Here is a 23,156-nt window from a genome sequence, read left to right on the forward strand (position 1 = left end):
CCATAATGACTTATGACTGTGTGCACAGAGACTTGAGATAAAAAGGAGGAGTTGTAGTGGTTTTCAAAAGCCAGACCAAGAGTATAGCTGTCTAGAATGGGAGGATAATAAATTCCGTGGGCTCAGATCACTGGGTGACCACTGTGTTTGTCTTCAGCTGTAAATTAGGGGATTATACAACTCATATATAGCATTAATTATTAAACAAAAGCAATTTCACAGTTTCATTCTTTCGTGAAATATCTATAAAGGGTAAGAGACTAGCAGTGTCTTCTTTGTTACTTGTGATTTCCTATTTTATCTTTCTTCGTAACTGCCCTGACGGACAGTGGCTCATCTAGGGAAAATCCTACCCTGTGATGCTTCCGTAGTCACCAGACATTTTACAAGTTTTAAAGTAATAACTAGATATTCAAGTGGTACCACAGGTCTTTTAGAGAAAAATAAGTATTTGCTTCATCCTTTACTCCCTTTTTTTGGTCAGCATTTCAGGTTAAAATTCAGGTACTGAATATTAGTATCACCCTTTGACAAACCTATCTTTTTAAAATTTTTTGACTGCAAATCAAAAGTCAAATAGAGAGAAATGTTCTTATTTGCACATATTCAGTCACTGGTTGCAATGAGAAGATACTATTTTGTACATTACTTGGTGCCTACCAAACCGCACCTTGCTAGTAGATGGTCTGCTGGCTGCATGCAACATAGTAGGATAAAATTCACCTAAAATTCTTTTTTTCTTATGTAGTCTCTCTAGTTCAATGTATTTTGCATTAGTTCCCTCCTTAATTTGTTACGCATGAAGCTGTAATGCATATCCTACTTGCATACGTGTAGGCAATATAGCAAGTTCTCTTTGGGTATGACCATGTTTTGGAGATGGGTGTCTATGATAGTGACAAAGTTTTGAGTAGTGCTGGTTCCAAATTAAAATGAAGGTAAGGTTTCAGACTCGTCATCTTATGTGTCTTAGTCACTTAGCACAACGTGCATATTAATATTTAAAAATACAAGTGTATATGGAGAACATCAGATGAATTCAACATAATTACATGTACTCCACAAACAGGTTTTTTTTCCTGCCAGAATTTGCCTGTGCTCTGGCCATTTGTGCTGCTTGCTAAATGGCTCAGAATTGTTCTGAAAATAGAAAGACCTTTGCACTTTTCCGACCTTTGTAGAAATATCCAACCCCTTTCTGACCTGTTCCTTAAAATCTACTCTCTAGCTGCCTTAAAGCACTAGTTATCACTCCAGGGTGTTTGTCGGGCATGCAGTGTATCTTGTTGATCTGTGCTGAATTCATGCTGAATATAATTTGAGTGCTCATGGTAAAATGCCACAGTTGGTTGCTCTTGACCCAGTCAAGGCAATATGGATGAAGTTTTACTCTAGTTTTGCTTCTCTTGTAAGGGGAAGCATAGACTATGCAAAAGGTATGTTGTCTGTGGGCAATAAGGAAGCACATGATTGTGAAGGATGGAAGGTAGGATAGTCTTTAGAAACAAGTTTTCCATTAATATATAAATGCCACAGTTCAATGTTCCCACCTGTCAGAATCTTGCATAAATGTGTGTACTTGTAAAACAAGTTCTTTCTGGTTTTGAATTGCTGAGAATGTGCCATGGTCATCCTTCTTTTACAGGCTATGTTATTGGCTGTGTACATGCATGTGTACACTCTGTAAAATAGTTCTCTATGTTATACATAAAAAATACTGAGTGACTTTCTGCTTAAAAGATAGGTAACCACATTTCTTCTTGTTATATATGATATATAATAGTACCATAAATGTATAATATAAGAAGTTGCTGTGCTTTATTCAATACAACCAACTCCTAATTCCAGCTTTTATTTGTCTCATAGAGGTACACCTTGGCTGTAAAGAAAATCTATATCTTCAAACTCAATAGGAGTGGTGAATGCTAGATGCTAAATTACTAGTGACACTTGAAATTTAGAATTTAGAATATGTATAACTTTTAACAAACATAGTTGTCTGTTTGGATGTCAGGAACTTTGGGGTATTCATTTATTATTGCCAATTAAGCCACATGCTCAGCTGAAATACATGATCTTTCTTCTAGCTCTAAATATAGTCTAAGTCATATCATCCAGCACAGTAAAACATAGATAATTTGTATTAACGGAAAGCATGAATCAATATATCAGATATCGCTCCTAGAGCATTTGGATTTGGCCTTTTGGTTTAAAGTAAGACATAACAGGTGAAGAAAAAAATAATCACTAATCAGTTTTTCTCAAATCTTATTTTCTTACAAAGTCTGAAGTTTTTGAAAGTGGGAGGTTTGTCTGAAAACCATCCATAATTTCTAGTCTCATTTTCAGTTCGTGATGAAAAAGGAAAAAGAACGGCATCATATTCTGATGTCATTCATGGAAATATACGTCCTTTTAGGACTCAGAGACACCAATGAGCTAGAGCAGACTGACATCAGATCTTGTGCTAGGTAAAACTTAGTGAATGATGATGGGGGTATCAGTCTATGGCAAAAAAAGTGCCAGGCAAGCGCTTTAGGAAATGTGAAAAACAATGAAGTTTTCATTGCAGGTGACCACAGTGAAGTTCAATTAATCATTTGTGGTTTTGTTTATCACAGTATGACTTGATTATATTTTTTTTTTTTCTTTAAGCATTTAAAGTACAAACTGAGTTTACTCTTTAACACTGAGATTTCTTCTATCTTTGCAGTTTGCCGGGAAGACTCATACCAGTCGATAGTCTCATGTGCTGCTGTAGTACTTACCCCTGTAGAGCCGACAGTGGATACAAGGAAAAAAGAACAGACAATAATGCCCGATGTGTCTAAACAGTGAGTCATTCAAATAACATGATCTTTTACAAGTGCAATTTAAACACCAGGCCAGATTCTTTCTTGTGGATATGCATATACACCTCCTTTCTTTTTCCTCAGTGGTTACATAGGCATTTCCAAAAGCAGAAATTGGCCTCAGGCTAGGCTGCTGCTTTTGTTCATTAGCCTACCTTTTTTTCCAGGGCTTTTGGTAATGAGGTATATAGAGGGAATGGGCATTTATATGCTGAGAAATTGACTTTTTAACAAGCTTAATAAGGCAATTCTTTTTGTTTAAATAGTCCTTTCATTCTCACACAGTTTTTCTAGTCAGTAGTTGATTTTTAGAAAGAACATAATTCCTAAATGCTCTGCTCCTCTGATATTTTTCAGTATTTTTCAGTATTTTTGCTGCTATGGTATAAGATATGAGGGCATCTTCAAAAGTGTGGTAGCGGTCTTCCAAGGAAATTCTACTTAATTAAATAGACTGTAATTTGATATCATGCCTTGGATGAGAATCATGACCACAGCATGTGCAGTAACATTTGTCTTGCAATACCAGGCAGGATGGTTGTTTCTTAACAACTGAGTCCTTGGAGAACGAAAAGACCTTTTTTCTGTTAAAAGGAAGAAAACGTAACAGTAAATGCTTTATCACAACACAAACTTGGGGTCTGCACATTTTAAAGTGGGGAAGGTAATTAAAAACATGACAATGGATAATACGACATCATTATTGGTCCTTACCATTTACATTAGTTTTCCGCTTCTCTGTATATTTCTATATACAAATTTCCTTTGAACTTGTCTATAAAGTCCTAGCTTGCATGCCTATTACTGTGAGAAAATGAAAACATTCCCCCACTCCCCCCAAAAAAACCCCAAGACTCCAAAACATCACTAGTGGATTATATTAGAGTAGATTAGATGGGATGTGATCTTGGTACAGATCTATAGCTTAAGTCTGTATCTGGCTCTGGCATCTTTTTCAGTCTGGTGATCAACCCATTTCATCTAGTGTACCTGTACTTAAAATTTAACACAGTATATTGCCTATCATCTAGGTATTATTACAATGACTTAATGTTTGAAATACTGTTAGCATCTCATTATTCTAGTGTTTCAGTCGTATGGTGCTCTGAATACTAAGGGATTGGAAAAGCAATGGGCTGCAAAATACTGTGCTGAAATCCAGAATAATTTTTGTGGCTAGTTCAAACAGCATAGTACATTTTTGCCTTCTCTCCACTAAAAGGCAAGCCTGCACTGTTGTTTGATTGGCTTTTTCCTCTGCTATCAGCAGTTCAGCATTTCATAACCCCTTATGAATTCAAAGTAAGGTAACTCCTTTATCTGTTTAGTATGTGCTTGAAATCTGAGTGATGCCACCTCCTAGATTTTCTTTCCCACAGCTTATTGGTAGTAGCAAGTATATTAATCTGCTTTCTGGTGTGCTTGGTTTTTTTCATTACAACCTGACTAGTGATGTCTTCTAAACACATAGACTTAAATCATGCTTGTCTTATGTACTCAGAGGTCTCAGAGACATGCTCTAACCCTTGCGACTCTTCCAGTTTTCACATCTAAAAATATGACTTGTGGCTCTGGAATTCTTTCAAAAGGAAACAAGCTTGTGCTTAAGCAGATTAAATATATTTGAACTTCTTCACATGAAACAGCGTAATTGTATTAGTATCTTTAAACCAACATTTCTTACAAGTATATTGGAAATGAAACAGAAACATCTTGCTGGAAAACTTTTGCGTGTTATTAGAATGGGAATTCAGTAAATATTGTCGAAACCTTCAAAGTAATTGTAGGGGTGTGAAAGCATACAGCTTCAAGAAAATCTTAAGCATTGCGAAACATCAGCATACCATTCACTTCTCTCATTTCACCCTGTGCTTTCTACATGTAGATCATTTTCCCCACATCCAGTTTTAATGGAAGCAATATAGATCCCAATTCCTGTGTGTAAATTTACCAGGTCATCTCTCTCCAATGTAAATATCAAGCAAGAGGAAGCCCTTGGCAAATGTTGAATTCCATTGACATGAGTGCAGGGCTGATCTGCACAGGTGAATTATAATTATTTGTATTAGTAATTATCTCTATGGAAGTTAACACTGATGATTTGATTTTTATGCTTATCTTTGTGCACCTGAGTGGTTTTGACTTATACCTCCCAAAATTGTGCATATCACAGAGGACTTGAGTGGTGGCCAGCCGTTGAGGTCTTGTAAAGAGAAGTTGCTGCCTTCAGGGCCTCGGACAGAGTATATTTAGAATAACTAATGCTTTGTAAAACTACATAAGGATTTTGGATTACTACATGTGTAATCCAAAACAGATAAAATACATATTAATGATAAAAATATGTTAAACAGTTACAAAAACCTAAAAATAATTATATTGTAAACCACAGTGGAACTATATCCAGGACCTTCAGGACACAAGAAACTGTTAAGTCTGGGCAGGGAAAAAAAGCGCCTTTAATATGAATTGCATAATATTTGACTGATGATGTTATTTTGTCTTAGAAAGAAACTGTTTAGTAGCTTTAAATAATGTACTGTATTTGCTTACTATAGTTTTATTGTAAGCACTAAAGAATTGTGCCAGAAGTGGTAACAGCAAAGCTTAACGCTTCTTTGAAGTGTCAGTGATTAGGTGTCACCAAGATTGGAGGAATAAAAGGCCAATTTTTTCCCCCTATATTTTTTCTTGGAAGCTCAAAACATTTCATCAGGAAGTAATTTCTTAGTGATATCTAGGTAATTGCTAACTCTTGTATGCTTGTGCACTGGGCAAAATCCATACCTTGTTCATTCAGAAGGAATGCACTTGGCTGAGTAATGTGATAGCCACAAAATAAGCAGAGAAGGCTCTGGCCAAGCAAACATCATATCTTTAGCAGTCTGAGAGTGACACCATTGTCATAAGGAGCATGAAGGAACCTGTTTGGTGAAGCTATAGCACCTGCAGAAGGAAGAGGTAGTCCTTGTTAGGTGCTTTGGCCATTATTCTATGTTGCCTTGAAGGCTGGTAAAGTGCAAAAAGGGTTTGCTGCTCTTCTGTAAATACGCGTTTTAGAACAGAGGAATGTCTCTGTTTTTTTAATAGGAGAACAATGCACAAGACTTCTTGTTTTCTGCACTTGGCAAAGCACGCTTTCAGTACTCAGCTGGCAAGAGCAAGAGCACCCCTTTGTAGCTTTTGTCGATTCCACTCCCTAACAGACTGTGATGCAGAGAAAATATATAGTCTGAATGTCAGTGTGAGGTCAGGATGAAAAACAAGAAATATGAGCTCTACCTTACTTCATCCTCTGGGCCCTCCACTTTGTCTAGGATTTTGCATTAACTTTGTTATATTTTGTAGAAATACAAGACTTAAACCCCTCACACTGTCTTAACAGTTTAAGTTATCAAGGCCTCTTTGTGTTGCTGTAGTGATAAATCAGTCAGTTGCTCTTGAAGATGCCCAGATGCTAAAACAATCTGAACATTTTGAACAGTGTATTCTCTTTGCATAGTCCTAATTTTAGTCCTTCCTATCTGAATTCAAATGTAAATAAATCAGCTGCTGGGACAGAGCAATGACATGAGGAATCTTCCCTTTCTTTTCAAGTTCTTACAAGGAAGCATGGGAAGGGGGGCATGGCCCATTGAACTGGGTGTTATTCTTTAAAACAACTTAACCTTCAGATTCTGTGGCCAAACTATCAGCTGAAAGCTCATGCTACAAGGACAGTGTGGAAAAAGAAGTTTCTCAGACACATGTGTATCTGAGCAGACAATATTCTGCTGCTCTGTGCTGTTCATGTGCAAATACAGAAAACTATTCATGTGCTACTAGTGGTTGAAAAAAGTAGTGAAATTCAGATGCATCATTCTACTTTATGGAATGTAAAGTTAAGCAGGTGCTTATGTACTTCATTTGATCGGTATCTTTGGGTAGGACTGCCCTGCAGTTCAGAATAGTGATGGCAACATGTAGCCCCCTCTGAGCTGGCCAATTTAAAGCTGTTTTGTACATTTGTGCTTCAGCTGCCGTCACATTTCTGGGTTTGGTTTTTGGTTTTTTTTGGCAAGATATCATTTGCTGTTAAATTGTTTTTAGAGCTACAGATCTTGTTATATCATGAAGCAGACACAGTAATTTGCCAACTGCTTTCCATGTCAGAAATTTCTCCTGAGCTTTCGGGGAAATTTCCAGGTGAAGATCCTAGGTAAATGATAGGACAAGAGGTAATGGTTTAAGACTAAAAGAAGGGAGATTCAGACTAGATATAAGGAAGAAATTTTTTATGATGAGCATGGTGAAACACTGGAACAGGGTTACCCAGAGAGGTTGTAGATACCCCATCCCTGGAAACATTCACGGTCAGGTTGGACGGGGCTCTGAGCAACCTGATCTAGTTGAAGATGACCCTGCTTAGTGTAGTGGGGTTGGACTAGATGACCTTTAAAGGTCCCTTCCAACCCATACTAGTCTATGATTCTATGGTTCTAAATGCTACAGCTCCTTTGGCAGTTCTTCAGACTCTTAAGAATCAAGTCAGATTTTTCTTCTGGTAAATGCATGAATGGGCCTATGTAATGAGTCTTTTCAATATTCTGTCTGTGCCAAAGCTGTTTAACTTGTACCTTGCTACTGTACTTACCTGAGCAAGATTCTTATGCATGAGTTCAAACACATGAGAAGGCTCCTTGGAGTCACAGTGACTAGCTGGGTGCTTACTGATGGGAAACAGGGTGGTAAGTGGGAGAATTACAGCTTTAATGCCATTCTGTACTGTGCTGTTTAGTACAAATATTCAGTTTGGCATCTAGGAAGGTTTTGGTGCATATATATCTTATACTTGCTAGCTGAAGTAAGAATATTCAAAAATGTAGGAGCTTTTTTCTCTCTGAGATCTTGAAGTTGTAAAAATGTAATTGTTACATCTGAAGACAGTGGTAATCCTTTCTGACTCTCGCAGCTTTGCCCAATTCCTTTCAAAAGGAGTTCAAACCAATATATTACTCTTCACTATTTTGGTTGCAGATTTTCTTTTCCTTTTTCTCTCCCCCCTCTAATTTTTTTTTTTTTTTTGGTATTTTGATAAAACTCAGGGAAGACATTTTTTTCCCTCAGAGTGACAGTGTTGTTATTTTACCTCTGTAATTTTTGGTGCTCCTTACTGGTGACATGAACTGTGGTCTGTAGTGCAGCCAGGTTGTCAGATGGTGGTACCCCACTGCAAGATTTGTGTCTGCTTTGACAGTCCATTCAATAAGGCGTGTTTCAGTAATGTGAAAAATGAACGCTTTTCAGACTCGTTTGGACAACCTGATAAAAGATGATTGAACTGTTTCAGTTTCCTGGATATTTGGGACATATATGCGCTATGAAAGCATGTGTCACTCTTTGGGTAATACGGAAAGTATAGGGATGACCAGTGTTGCTCTGGAATGACATTGGCTTAAAAGCTGCGGTTCCAGTTCAGCTTAAAAACAGAAGACACATCAGCTGAATTACAGTATACTTTCTACCATGACATTTTAGTGATAGGTAAGAGGTAGAGCAGGTAGAATTCATATCCATTTCTTTAAAGCAGATACTTCGAGTAAATATGAGCAATATGATTATGCTGTCAGTGGTCAAACGCACCATTCAAATCACTTCCTGGACTAGTAGGAATCAAATATGTTTCCACAAGGGCCAAATACATTCCCAGAATTGCTCGACACGCATGGGTACTGGAGGTCCTCCTTGGGGAACCAGCCAGGCCTGAGTGTCCTGAGCGTGCAGGCCAGAACGATGGGGTGTGCATGCGTGGATCCAGGTCCCATCCGAGCTCACCACAGGCTGCTTCCTCGGCTGTGTTGTACCGCGTCTGCTCCCAGCACCCCCGAGGGACACAGCCGTCCCTCCTCCCTGCCGCTCGTGCTCCTCGCGGGACCTACAATCCCCCGACTTTATGGGCCTTTGCTGGTGGGTGCATGGCTCGTTCTCTGGGTAGATTTAAGGATGGCTAAAACACATTAATGTGTCTCAGACGGTAGAAAATTTTGGTGTGCCGTCTCTTTCTCAGACCTGTGGCAACTAGTCACGTGTGCTGCCTGTCTCAATGGACAGGACAGATGCAGGTATTACTGGTGAGGAGCTGTCTTTCCTGTGACGGGCCACCTGCAACGGCTGGAAATCACAGTGGGTGTGTTTGGGAAGGTAATTTCCAAAGTACGGTAGGATGTTTGATTTACTTTAGGCCCTAGTGAACAGGTGGGTTTTGCGTGTTAGATATGCCTATACTTAACTAGGATATACAAAAGTCTCTGAAGAAACATGGGGTGAGCTGAATATATCTTAGTAATAGATGCCAGTTTCCTTTGATAAAGTTATGCTTAATGAAACAAAGGTGGTTTTATTTTTGAAAACGCAAACATTTCTTTGAAAAAATATTTTCTGCTTGATTTTTGAATCATTAATCTTTGTACTGGCAAGAAGAGCATATTAAAAAATATATAACTCTGGCTATCACTATGCAAAGAATTAATAAATACCCAAAACATAATCAGGGCGACAAACAACAGATTAACTCTTTGTTTAAAAGGCACTACTAAGCTGTTACATTTGATTAAAACCTCATTTTTTATTATTCTGATTCCCTGTCCCTCTGCAATAAAACAGAGAAGAAACAGACCATAGCCCATGGCCATAACAATTCCATGGTCTCCTTGTACATCCTGTATTGTTTTTTGCACGTAATGGGAAAATGAGTTATTTTGCTATACTCATGTCTTCTCTGAAATGGGAAACATTTCAGAAAATAGGAAAAAATATAATATTTACACTCCTTTTATTGTCTGCTATTCCCTAACCCTAACTAGCTGAAACTCCTACCTGACATTGCCTCTTGTCTAGGCTGCTCAAATAGGTAACCTCTTTCTGAGGGCTTTGAGGAAAAACAAAACAATAAACCAGACTCTGATTTTACTATTTTTTTTTTCCTCTGTGTCTGGCCACTGTGAAAATGAGAATGATTTTGTACAAGAAAATTATAAAATAAATAATGGTTGTGCAAAGGAAATATAATTGCACTGCAAAGCGAGTATGGAAGGAGCTTTGTATCTAAGTTATAGAATGGGAGCATCATCAGTTCTCAAGTTCCTTCTCAGTCACAACAACCAGCAATTTATAGGAAAGATTGACAGGAAAACAATCTACATAAGTATTTTAAATACCTTAGGCAATTGTTTGCAACCAAAGGATTAAGAAGTTCTGTACAGCTTAATTTGATCTTTAGTTGCAAATATTGAATAAGCTGTTTTTTGAGAGCCACTAACTAATTGCAATTACAGCACTTAATATTTTCAATATTTTGTGGTTCAAGTCCTGTCTTTTCCTGTGTGGTGGCGAGTAATGCAGGAGGAAGAGGAATGATTGCAATTGTCCTATGAAGGAAAGGTGTTACGTAGATTTCACCTATAGCCCTGCCAAGAAAGCTCCGATCCTTTGCAAATATGGTCATTGTTTGGAAAGCTTCCTCTTCCCTCTGAGAAGAGACTTGGTTTCTAATGGACAATTGGCTGTGTTTCAGTCATTGTCCTTAAAGTATTACTGGTGTGACTGAACTTAATGGCATTTCATGAAAAGATATAGGGATGGAATGTTAAGCAAGGTTCTTAATGAATCAGAGCATGGAGGATCAAGAACACTATGGCATTTCTAAGTTGAGATAATTGTTGTAATTTCAAAATAAGACCAGTGTGTTTTATCATTGTGTAGCTAATCTTTATTAATAAAAGAAAATTAGGAGATAAAAATGTGTAGGGATAATACAGTTCTGTTGAAAAGTGATGTGTCTGAGCTCCAAATAGTGAAAACTCATATAGAACTTTTGGAATCAAAATAGTTTTGTAATTTACATTGGCAGAGAGTATGACCAAAGCTGACTTAAAGCATTAGACTGTACAAACTAAGGACAATGCAATTGAAAACTCATATAGAACTTTTGGAATCAAAATAGTTTTGTAATTTACATTGGCAGAGAGTATGACCAAAGCTGACTTAAAGCATTAGACTGTACAAACTAAGGACAATGCAATTACAGTCATCTGGAATACAAATTTCCCCTGCTTCAGCAGCAAGCAATGGACAACATAACTGCATCAACGACTGCAATTTCTTAAATAGACCTGAAGTCATTATAAGAAAAACATTGTCACCAAATCACAGTTACATTTAGAAAATGGCTCTGGTTTAGCCTGAAGCAAGAATAAAAGATCACTTTGTTCCATTCACATCCCTAAACTTATATGCCTTTATGATACCGTAATGTCTTTCTGATTTTGGCCATTACTCTAATAAGAATGTCCTTCAGAGTAAGATTATCCATTCATGTATCAGACCGGAGACAATTTTTTTATTCCTAAATTAAATTAAAATCTGCACATTCCCATGCATCCTTCTTTTCTTTGTTCTCTGTGAATCCTCACTTTCTCCACTGGACACTTCTGCAATAGTGGAAGCTTTAGTCATCTGATTTGCTCATCCTTCTTGTCCAGAAATTTCCCAAAAAAGAAATACATCAAGATAAGTAATTTTGCAGTCTGTAGAGATCTTATTTGAAAAGATGCCAGTTGTCAGCCAGATAGATATACACAGGAAGGTGTTTAAGATGTACTTGGTTCAAGAGTGGAAATTTTATCGTGTGTGTACTGTAGTGTCTAGAAGTTTCTGCTTTATTTACATTACTGAGAAGCATGAGTCAGACCACCAATATCAACTGAATCCCAAAATGGCAGCCTAACACTCAGCAACCAAGAACTCTTCTAAGCTAATGGCCTAGAATAATCATTGCAAAATATTCTTGGCATATACATTGTAATTAGAGAAATGAACCATAAGACACAGTTATGACTAGATAGGACATTTGTTTGAATTTGAATTTTGTGTTGAGATTTTTATTATGTGATGAAATGGGAATGATTACGTATATATCAAGACACCTTAACCTCTGAAGCAAGTCTAAAAGGAGATGTAGTTGAAATAAAAAAAAAATCTTACCTGGTTCCTTGAAAAGGATGGTTACTGTAGGCAATGCAGGCAGAGATGGTTGAGAGGTTCTAGGAAGCTGAGCCACTGGTACAGGCTTAGGCAATTGAACATCAATTATTTTATCTGGAGATCCACGTCTGAAGAGTTGCTGTTCTAAATTGTAGCATTAGTCACTTACAGGGTTCGTTATTCTAATAATATTGTAATGTTTTCCATTATCCTACATGGTGCTGCCTAAGCCCTGTAGAGCACAACCATTGTCTGCTGGGATGACTGTATAAAGCCACTCAGACATAATGTCTTTCTGAGCCAGGGTTACAGTTGGGCATGTGGAAAATGACTCACTTGTTTACTTGGGATTAAAAAAAAAAAAAAGTTCCCTGTGGAAAACAGACTTCATTTTCATCCAGCCTAAATTCATGTCCAACATAGACACTCAGAACAAGCATCATCACTCTGCCAGCTTCATATATTAAAGGAGACCTAATGTTTTTATTTAGCAGGTACTTATTCAAGGGGCTGAAAGAACTTGATCTTGGGGCAGCACAATGAAGCCGCAAAACAAATGCTGTGGTCTTATTGTCTGGTCTTTTTCCTCATTTCAAAAAAGCCATTTTTATGATAGTCTAAGTGTAAAGTTAGTTCATATGCACTTATGTTGTACAGTGGTTGTTAAATTTGTATTTCAATAATCAGTTCTTGTAGCATACTGCACCATTTGGGAAGGCAATGTTAAATTACCTTGTTAACCTCAATGCCCGGTTTTGCCTCATGAGAATTTACAGTCGCAGTGAGACTTCACCGAAGGAACATGCTTTTCAAGTACATGACTGAGAGCTTTGGGAGAAAGCCTGTTTAATTCAAATGGGGAGAAAGAGAGAAGTGCCAGCCGTGCCCATTTATTCTTTCTTTTTGTATGCTAGTATGTCCAAAATCTTGAAAGGATACAGAAGTTATGTCGCTGTAAAATTGGGGCAAAAATATTTGTTAAACTTGACTTCATTGATTCAAGTCTGCACAAAATTAAGTGGAAGTGCTTAGTCTTAGGTAACCACTGCAGAAACAGAATTATACTTTCTGGTATGTAAAAGCATTGGCTGTTTCTAAACCATAATTAAGGTTCTGTGTGAGCCACAGCCAGTGGTTGTATTTTATCATCTCACAAGGATATTAAGGTCGGTTTGGGTCTGTACTTTTGTGCAGCAGAAACATAAGTCTGAGGCAGCGTTCTCTAAATGCTAAAGAGGTGTGGCAGGGGTGGTGGCGGGGAGAAGGGACCAGGGGATAATTTGCTTTGTAATTTAGAAGTCTGTGGTGTTTGTAGTAAAGTACAACCTCAGTTCTTACAAATTAGATTTCAAAGCATAATTGCAGCTCAAATATAAAAATTAATCAACTATGTTATTACTTGTGAACAATTAAAGCATCATAAAATGGAAAACAAATATGAAGGAAATATACTTGTACATGTAATGCTAGGATTGCGAAGTACTTAATTTGGTTAGACAAATGCATTGTAGATTAAAACTAGAAAAAACAGACCAAGTATGTAGCAGAGATGTGTATTTGTTTTCACTTTCACAGTAATTTAATAATATCTTTGAAGCATAACAAAGAACAGCATTTCTTGGTAATTTCTTACTGTCACTGGAAAGTGGGGGAAAGGAGGGTTGTAAGGGAAAAAAACTAGGTAGATTTGCATTTATGATTGCATGGTATAGCTATCAGACTACACTGTGCTGTTTCATAGCTCATTGTACACTTCCAGTGAAAACATTATCAGGTGTTCTTTTGAATCTGATCAGTGAAAAACAATAGTGTTGTGATGGTGCTGTTATTGGTTTTATTCGAGGGGTTTTCTAAACCATGTATCGTGCAGAACTTTCTTAAAACCCATTGTCCTGTGCAGTGGCTGTATTAGAGTTAACTTTGTTAGAAAATATACTACTCTGTGTCATATTGTCATGACTTAAATAGGAATACTGCTGGAGCAAATGTAAGTTCAATCAGCATACTGCTTAAATATATTGAAACTGCTTCATGGTGCTTCAAGTTGAGATATCACCTGCATCCTAGAGGGAATGAATTCTGTGAAAAAATATATATACCTGCATGCTATACTTCGCATACCATCAGTGGGTTTTCACTTTTTACTTTGCAAAACTAAATGGGGAGAGATACTACAGAAGTATGCATAATCTAAATATTAGTATTTCTAAGAGCAAGATTTGCTCTGTTTTGTGTAGTAAAAGAGATACTAGAGAAAGGACAAAAATAATTTTAAGAAGAATCTCCTTACCCCAACATCCAGCTCCAGTTTTTGTTCTTACATATTTTTTCCCAGAGGTAATGAAGATATAGAGGCGATATCCCTCTTACTCATCACAGAATGGTTTGGGTTGGAAGGGACCTTAAAGATCATCTAGTTCCAACCCCCCTGCCATGGACAGGGACACCTTCCACTAGACCAGGTTGCTCAAAGCCCCATCCAACCTGGCCTTGAACACTGCCAGGGATGGGGCATCCACAGCCTCTCTGGGCAACCTCTTCCAGTGCCTCACCACCCTCACAGTAAAGAACTTCTTCCTTACATCTAACCTAAATCTACCCTCTTTCAGTTTAAAGCCATTACCTCTTTTCCTATCACTACAGTCACTGTTAAAGAGTCCCTTCCCATCTTTCTTGTTAGGCCCCCTGTAGGTACTGGAAGACTACTATAAGGTCTCCCCAGAGCCTTCTCTTCTCCAGGCTGAATAACCCCAACTCTCTCAGCCTGTCTTCATAGGAGAGGTGCTCCAGCCCTCTGATCATCTTTATGGCCCTCCTCTGGACTCACTCCAACAGCTCCATGTCCTTCTTTTGCTGGGGGCCCCAGAGCTGATCGCGGTACTCCAGGTGGGGTCTCATGAAATCAGAGTAGAGGGGGCGAATCACCTCCCTCAACCTGCAAGCCACTTCCTTTGAAGCAGCCTAGGATACAGCTGGCTTTCTGGGCCACGAGAGCACATTGCTGGCTCATACTCAGTTTTTCATCCACTAATACCCCCAAGTCCTTCTCCTCAGGGCTGCTCTCAATCCATTCTCCGCACAGCCTGCATTTGGGCTTGGGACTGCCCTGACCCACGTGCAGGACCTGGCACTCGGCCTTCTTGAACTTCATGAGGTTTGCATGGGCCCACCTCTCGAGCCTGTCAAGGTCCCTCTGGATGGCATCTCTTCCCTCCAGTGTGTTGACCGCACCGCACAGCTTGGTGTCGTTGGCAAACTTGCTGAGGGTGCACTCCATCCCACTGTCCATGTTGCCGACAAAGATGTTAAACAGTGCCAGTCCTGATACCAACCCCTGAGGAACGCCGCTTGTCACTGGTGTTCACTTGGACATTGAGCCATTGACAGCAACTGTTTGAGTGTGACCATCCAGCCAATATCTTGTCGGCTGCCATATAGGAGATATAAGACACCTACAGCATTAAAAAAAAAGGCAAGCTGGGAAATGGGGAGGTAGGAAGCAGAGGAGATAAAAGTGAAAGGACACTGCATCAACACATTAGGATACGTGCAGCATTGGTGCAGTTGGATTGAGACATAAATTTGCAATTATAGTGCAATGAAGTTAAGCTGTAAAGACAAAATACTGTACCAAGCAACACTGAATTTAAAATAGCTGAATGCTGCAAAAATTATCTGTGCAGTTATGAAGCGAGTACAAATAAAAATTTTCTCCTGTGCTCCAGGAGCAGGGTTAAGCTCTGTTATACTGAGGATATCAGCTGGCCAAGCAGGTTTTTGTCAGTAGTAGCTGCAGTAGCTACCATGTAAAAAGTTCACTGATGTTTGTGAGGGAAGAGTATTTTTTTTGTTGTTTTTTCTTTTCCTGTGCCATACCTGTAAGTATTTCATGTGTTTCCTGCACCAGATTAATTTACTGGGTCTTCATGGATATGGTAGGATTTTACTCCAGTTGTTTTGATTATGAATGGTTTTACTTTTGGTATTTTGATCTTCTCTCTATCATTACACAATTGAGTAGTATGTAACTTTTGTTGCACATGAAAAATATTTGTTCCTTGTACGTGTGTTGCAAATATATCTACCTATTAATAATCCAGATTTAGAGCTTCCATCACAGCAGCCCACAATGTCAGCTTGTGTACACCTTTAATAAATGCCCCTCCCAGAAAAGAAGCAGGGAAAGAGAGGCCAGTGCTTGCATCGTAGCTGTGAGGTGTCTTTTTCAGAAGCATGTACCTATACATCAAAGTATGATGTAGGCTATAACCTGCAGCTCTCTCCCTTTTTTTCTCCAAGATCGGCTGGTTTACACGTTCAGCAAATCCCCCAGATCCCAGGGAGATCCCTGGGATGAGCAGGACAAGTAGGAGGAGGTAAAAATGGATAAGAGATTACTGGGAGTGAGCTATTGGGAAAAATCAAGGGAAGCACAGGCAGGGGAAAAGGGAGGGGTAGCTCTGAGGTAAACTTTTTGCATGTTTTAATCAGTTATTCTTATAACCTATACTCTTGGTAAAACGTTCTCTCTGCCCGCCCCCCTCTCTTAGAGAAAGCTTATAGGGTATTCACCCAAAAGTATGGTAATGTTCATCTAACTGTTGAACTGACCTACTCCTCCATCCTCAGCCCTTTATTCAAAATTTTTAATATTGTTTTTTCAGGACTATTCCAGTCCCACTTCCAATTATCTTTTTACTGTGTTGTTTTGTATAATATACATCTTTACGTACAATTTTAGTATGTGCCCAGGTTACTATTTTGGAAGATACTGATTTGAAAAGGACTCTTCTTTCCTGGCAGTAGAAGGTGCAGAGGTGAGAAAGACCTCAAATAAGACCCACAAAATAACCTGGAATAAACATTATGAGAACAAAGAATGAAAAGCATTCTTTTACTTTAAAATATATTCTTGTAGTTTTGATTGCATCAATCTAAATGTCTTGTGCACAGAGTTTGAAGGCAGAAAAGGAGAAATGGAAGTCCTTTTTGACAGGTGAACTAAGTGGTAAGGTGATACCAAGTTATTTTGTCTTACAATAGCCCCCTATTAATGTGGCTGTATTTTGAGCCTTATTTTTATAATCCTATTTTAATCTTAATCTAATGTTGTAATCTTATTTTTCTATTCCTTGTCTGGACCTGAATAAATAGAACTGATTGATATTTTTGACTGGAAAAATTTAAATGTTATGGATAAACACTTTCAGAGATATGGTCTAGATAAACATTGCTGTATTGATTATTTATTGTCAGTTCTGACAAATTGTGTTACAGCACTCTAAAAGGTGCCACGTACCTCCTTAGATAAATAAAAACCTACTTATTTTCTTGTCCAAGGAACAGTGCACTGTATTTGGCATAACTAATGGAGAAGCTAGAAAATAGTATTTATGCGTCAGTGAGAGAGCACAAGTGTTCAGAAGTAGGATTACCATATTGCTTTCTGAATTCTGTGCTGGTGTTGTGGGAGCCAATATACATAAAAAATAGTGTACAAAATATATTTTACTTTAATATCAGGTGGACTCGAAATGGAGTAATGCAAATATGTGTAATAATAAATGCTATTTGTAATCGTGTTCAAGTTCTCTACTCTTCAGCTGTGCTGCAGTTTAAAATTATACACTGCCATTAAAATTCAGAGAATAAATACAGTGCTGATACAAACCACGTTATTTTATTTAAGAAAGCTTAAGTACACAAATCGTCACTCTTCATTTATTCTCCCAGAAATTACTTCTGTTTTTTAAAGATGTCACCTAAAACCACGAATATATTTAGAGAACTTGGAATTCAGTCCAAGTACGTTACAGGAATAAATCACAAAGCTGAGCCATAGTTCAGAAAGGAGTCATATCCCCATTCAGGAAGGGAATTTTGGTATGAGGACTAGCAATGCTTGTTTATCTGCATATTTAAAGTTGAAATGACTAAAATTCACCTGTTCAAAATAATAGTTAATGCTTCCAGCTTTGTGCTATCTACATAGTTATTCCTAAATTATTTTTTTTAATGTGATACTACATAATGAAATACATTAAATGCTTCAAATTCCAAATTATTGAAAGCAAACTTGAATTTATAATGAATGCCTGATAGACTTCAGGGAATCCGTAATTTAGACGGCAACAGAACATGCTGACTCCAGCAACAATAACAGTTTATACTTGAAAAGGCAACAATTAAATACATATAATAGAATGGTTTTGGTTACTATGGGAACAGTTAAAGAAAGGTTTTTCAGCATTACAAACCACTGTGTGTATACAAGAGAAATTATGTTCTTCTGAGTCAAAGCAGCTATGAAAGCTTTCCAAGGAAAAGACTGAATAATATGAAATGTTTGATGCAAAAGCTTTTAAATATCTCTCTAAAATATGCTGGTGTTCTTGTGTTCCCTCTTAAGCCTTTCCCCCCATTTTTCTGCCACTAATTTTTTGAGATTTTGAGTTGAGTAGCAAAAAATACTTTGCAAAGAGGATTAGTGAATGAAAGAGCAATGTGGATGAGTTATTTTATTTCTGTGGCCCTTTACAAGAGATCTAATCCTATCTCATAAATCTTACTTAGATGAGGGCATCTGTACCATAGTTTAACACTTTCTTTGGCATCCTTTTCTCTTAATTCTCTTAACCTGGAAATAATGAATGCACAAGCTAGAGGAGGAAGAAATAGGGAAAATTATCAGTTCTGTATTTCATTAAAGCTTAAGTGCCTTCAAATAGGATTGCACAGTCACTTTATGCATGTTATGCTTAATAATATTGCTAAACCAGGTGTTAACCTTGTTATTTTTATTATTTTTTTTTGGCTCTAAACATTATCACCTTGTTGTGGTTTAACCCCAGCCAGCAATAAATCACCACGCAGCCACTTGCTTACTCCCCCTCCAGTGGGGTGGGGGAGAGAATCAGGGGGAAAAAAGTAAAACTTGAGGGTTGAGATAAAGACAGTTCAATAGGACAGAAAAGGAAGGGAAAATACTACTACTACTGCTGCTAATATACAAAACAAGTGATGCACAATACAATGGCTCACCACCTGCTGACTGATGCCCAGCCAATCCCCAAGATGCGATGCCCCAGTTCATATACTGGGCATGATGTAACATGGTGTGCAATACCCCTTTGGCTCGTTTGGGCCAGTTGCCCTGGCTGTGTCCCCTCCCAGCTTCTTGTGCACTCCCAGCCTCTGCTGGCAGGGCAGCATGAAAAGTTGAAAAGTCCTTGGCTTAATATTAACACTGCTAAGCGATAACTAAAACATCAGTGTGTTGTCAACATTATTGTCATACTAAATCCAAACCATAGCACTATCCCAGCTACTAGGAAGAAAATAAACTTTATGCAAGCTGAAACCAGGACACATCTGTACCTCAATTTTTATATTTGTTAAAAGAAAGCATATCAGACAGGGAGTACTTAAAGCATTGAGTTTTCAGTAATGCAAATATTAAATAAAAGCATTTAAAGCATCTTTTATACTTGAGCTAAATCCAGGTGTTTATATATCTATTGAGGAAGATCTAAAAGCTTAATCATCAGGAATGCTCAGTCCTGTACTGAAACTGGCACAATCTGTAAGAGTTGGGAACATCTGAAATTTGGTCCCTTGGAGTAAAGGAAATTGCATCTGAAGCCAATTAGCACACTTACTTTCATTATATGACAATCAGTTTAAAAAGGAGAAGGTTCTCTGACTTATTTTAAAAGAAATAAACTGTCTGGAAAAATATTATTAACTTAAATATGTATTAAGCAATACTGTGTTATTTCTGTGTATGTCTTTCAAACTCCAGATCTGGGAATGTGCTGATGTTGAACTACAACCCAGCAGTTATGTAAACTCTGCTAAATATGTCATCTAGTTTTCTGTGCTTACTCATAAAGTAAGAGTGCCTACCTTTCGATATGAAGTACCATACAGCTTGTTTATTTTTAGTACTGAAGAGTACTGTATGTTTAGTGCCCCTGAACATGTGTTTCTCAAGATATATAATTAAAAGTCTCAAGTCTTTTGGATGTGGTATTTATTATGAGATTGATATGCAGCATTTTTCACAGTTGTATATGAGAAAAAAGAAAGACTCTGTATTGTTGTGAAAAATGCTTCTGTATCGTTATCGAGAGACCTGGTGCTAACTGACATATGTGTGTGCAGTCACGAGTGAGGGGAAAGTCTCTAGATTTAGACTCGTTTTTGCTTGTTTGGGACCTTTATTGTGCCTGTGTGTGCAGTTCCTGTTCCCTTACAAGTCACCTTTAAAAAGCAAGGAAGTGTTTTATATCTTGCAGCCACAGTGTTATAAACTGAAATTTTCTGGATTCTGCATTTTGGGGAAAAAACCTACATGTCTTTACAAGTGCTTTTCACTTTCACCCACATTCATTTGTTTACATCGTTTAATAACCTTAAATTTCTTGATCTAACTCCAAATTGCTGTCTAAGAATGAATGAATAGAAAACTACTAGGTGAGACAATGCTGGGTACGATTGAGCTCAGTGGCCTTCTCAACTTCCTACATATTCATTGACCTTGACCACCACCTCCATGAAGGAGGAGGATTTGGGGGCTGCGAAGCTAGTAAGCTGTGTTACAGATGGTTTTGTGCTGATCTCTGTTAGTAGTCCTCTGCGAAATTCCCACTGAACACTGCTTCAGAGGCCATACGCTCAAAATGTATAGCTGCCATGATTATTATGTGCTGCTTCATTACCATCCCGAGCCTGTTCAAAGCCGTATTGCAAAGCTGATGGAATTGCCTTTAATGGGAATTGAGACAAATCTGTTGTGCTGCCTGCAGACAAATTGCTAACAGAACTGAAATGAGTTTAGGGCTCAGCATTATCTGTTTGAAATACTTCCTTGCTTGAGCCCTGTTTCACATTGTCTAGCCTGCTAGTACCACTGATAGGGAACAGAGCAGCAAGTACAGGCACTGCTCAGCCCGGCTGTGCCACAGTCCAGGCAGAACAGGCGCTGATGTCCCTCCTCTGGCAGGAGAATACCTTTCATAGGCAGAAGGCAAGGGCTGTTTTTCTTTGCTTGCTGACAGCTGCTTCAAAGATGACCTCAGAATATGTTCAAAAAACTAACAAAAGACAGACAAGAAGTCTAGCTTTAGACAAGAAAAGATAATGAGTACATTTTTGTAGATTGCTTTCCTCATTTGGGTTGGAGAAAGCTAACTCAAGCTTAGTCATCGCTAAGGCTTCGTGAATAGGTTTACAGGTACTTCAGTGATTTTGGGCAGTCAGTATAGCATAAAATGATTAGTTTCTTTTCAATGAAGTAAAAGCAGCCTCGCATCCGTTATTCTTATAGGTGGCATTGTCCTGATTTGCCACATTTACCCGTTTTCTTAAATGACCTTTGCAAAGTAAGTAAAGTGCAAAATGGATCTTTCAGAAAGCTTACTTTTTTGCACTATTTTTGCTAGCACTGGCTATGGAGGAAACATACTTCTATGGAAAGTCTGGTAGAGTGATTCTTATGGGACCAGCTAATTAACTTTTGGGTTTTTTTTTTGTTTGTTTTTTTTTTTTTTTAATCTTGTTTTAAATATAGGTATTTTTTATTTTCATACATGTGCTTGTGTGATAGTCAGTTACTTTTCTATGCTGTAGTTTGCTTAAAGTTAGCCTGACTTAGGTGAAGGAAGCAATTTTCCTTAATTCTGAACAAATTTTCCTTAGACCCTGAATACTTTCTAAAATATTTTCCAAATATATCCTCCTTATTATATATAATGAAATAAATTCAGTAGCAAATAGTCAAAACTAAAAGAAGATACTATGAATGAGCTTACTTAATAATACATTACGCTTCCCTGTGATCGTCTTCAAACCAGTAGCTATTAGAGGCAGGCAAAATTTCAAATCTTTTAGAGTATACATATAAGCAATATATCTTTGGGGGACTTTAATTGACTATACATGAGGTTCATAAGGATCAATTTTGTTGCCTACATTTTCTTTACACCAGGATAAAACCAGAATAATGACACAGGCTTAGGGAACTCCTGATAATGCAGAAAGAATTTCATCTACTCATTTGCTGCATTTTCATTGGGGTAAATGGGGAGAAATACTTCACACAAAATGGGATGCCTATGCTATCTGCATTGGATTCCCTTGTACCTTGCCAATAAATCAGGCTGTTCAATGCAGCTCCATTGCTTATTCTCAGAGGTGTCTTGTCTCATAACAGTGAAGCGGCAGAGGTATTTTTTTAAGAATTAATATATGCAACTATGCCTGTAGGTTTCAGTGGTTCAATACAATGCCATGACAAGAAACCTTAAATAGCTGCTGAGCAACCTTCCTTGGATCCTAGAAACAACAGTTAACTTAGCGTTTTCTTGTTCACTTGTTAGTTTTACTGGACAATTGAGTATTTTAGCCTGAACGGAATGCTACCTAAATTGATTGGAGTATGTCTGTATATCACTGTTAGCATAAGTAAATAGTCACATACTGCCAACTAGCTATCTGGAAATGATAGCAGATTAATTATTTTTAACAAATTTTTATTTGTTGATACAGTTGATAAGTGGTTAAGATGCTTTTATCAAGTATGATCTAGATTTTTTTTTTCTTTTATGTTGTAGTCCTCTTTCTATAGATTCTTCATTGATGTTGGAGTGAAAGAACTTGATGTTTTATGTCTATTATACTGATTAAAGTATCATGTGAATGTTCGTCATTGTTGATGGTGAACAGAATAATACGTGTTAATCTTTGTTCAGTCATTGTGATTTTGTTAGAAAAGGGGTTAGCTGTAGACTGTTTTGATAGAGCTACTATGTTTTGTGAGGCATTTGATCTTGAATCTGGACTTGCTTACATTAGGACCTTCTTTTCTAACAGGCATATGTATTTTCTGATCAGGACTGCTGCTGAAAAAATGCACTTCAGCCCTGTCTATCCTGTGAATGCTGATGAGCAGAAAGCAGATTTGCTGTCTTGCCATCTACCCCTCAGGTTTCTTGGGGTTATGAATCCCATTGTATATTGATGACACAGTGATAAACTTGTTCATTCAAGCACACCTATGAAAAATTCATGTCTGTTCTAAAGATCTGTCACCTTGGATGCATATTGGTAGCTATATGAGCACATCACATATTGGTCAAAGGCTGTATTTTTTAAAATTTAGTTCACAATGGCTCTATTCATCTGCCAAAGCAAAAATAAAGAAAAACTTTCAATCAGCCAAAATTTGTAGGGGAACTTTGATCAAAGATCATGCCTATCCTGAGGTTGCTACTTCCTCCAGAT

The 23,156-nt window shown here is 37.7% G+C and overlaps 1 protein-coding gene across 4 annotated transcripts in view; it reads left to right on the forward strand.

Moving 5' to 3' along the window:
- The window catches only part of CCSER1 (coiled-coil serine rich protein 1), a 715,692-nt gene that overhangs the window by 181,952 nt on the left and 510,584 nt on the right, over positions 1 to 23,156 (forward strand). For all 4 annotated transcript variants that reach the window (XM_049815128.1, XM_049815129.1, XM_049815131.1 and 1 more), the window contains exon 5: positions 2,714 to 2,834. In XM_049815128.1, the coding sequence (XP_049671085.1) occupies positions 2,714 to 2,834 (121 nt within the window). The remainder of the gene's footprint in view (positions 1 to 2,713; positions 2,835 to 23,156) is intronic.

This window comes from Accipiter gentilis, chromosome 12, assembly GCF_929443795.1.
Source record: "Accipiter gentilis chromosome 12, bAccGen1.1, whole genome shotgun sequence".
Lineage (NCBI taxonomy): Eukaryota > Metazoa > Chordata > Aves > Accipitriformes > Accipitridae > Astur > Astur gentilis.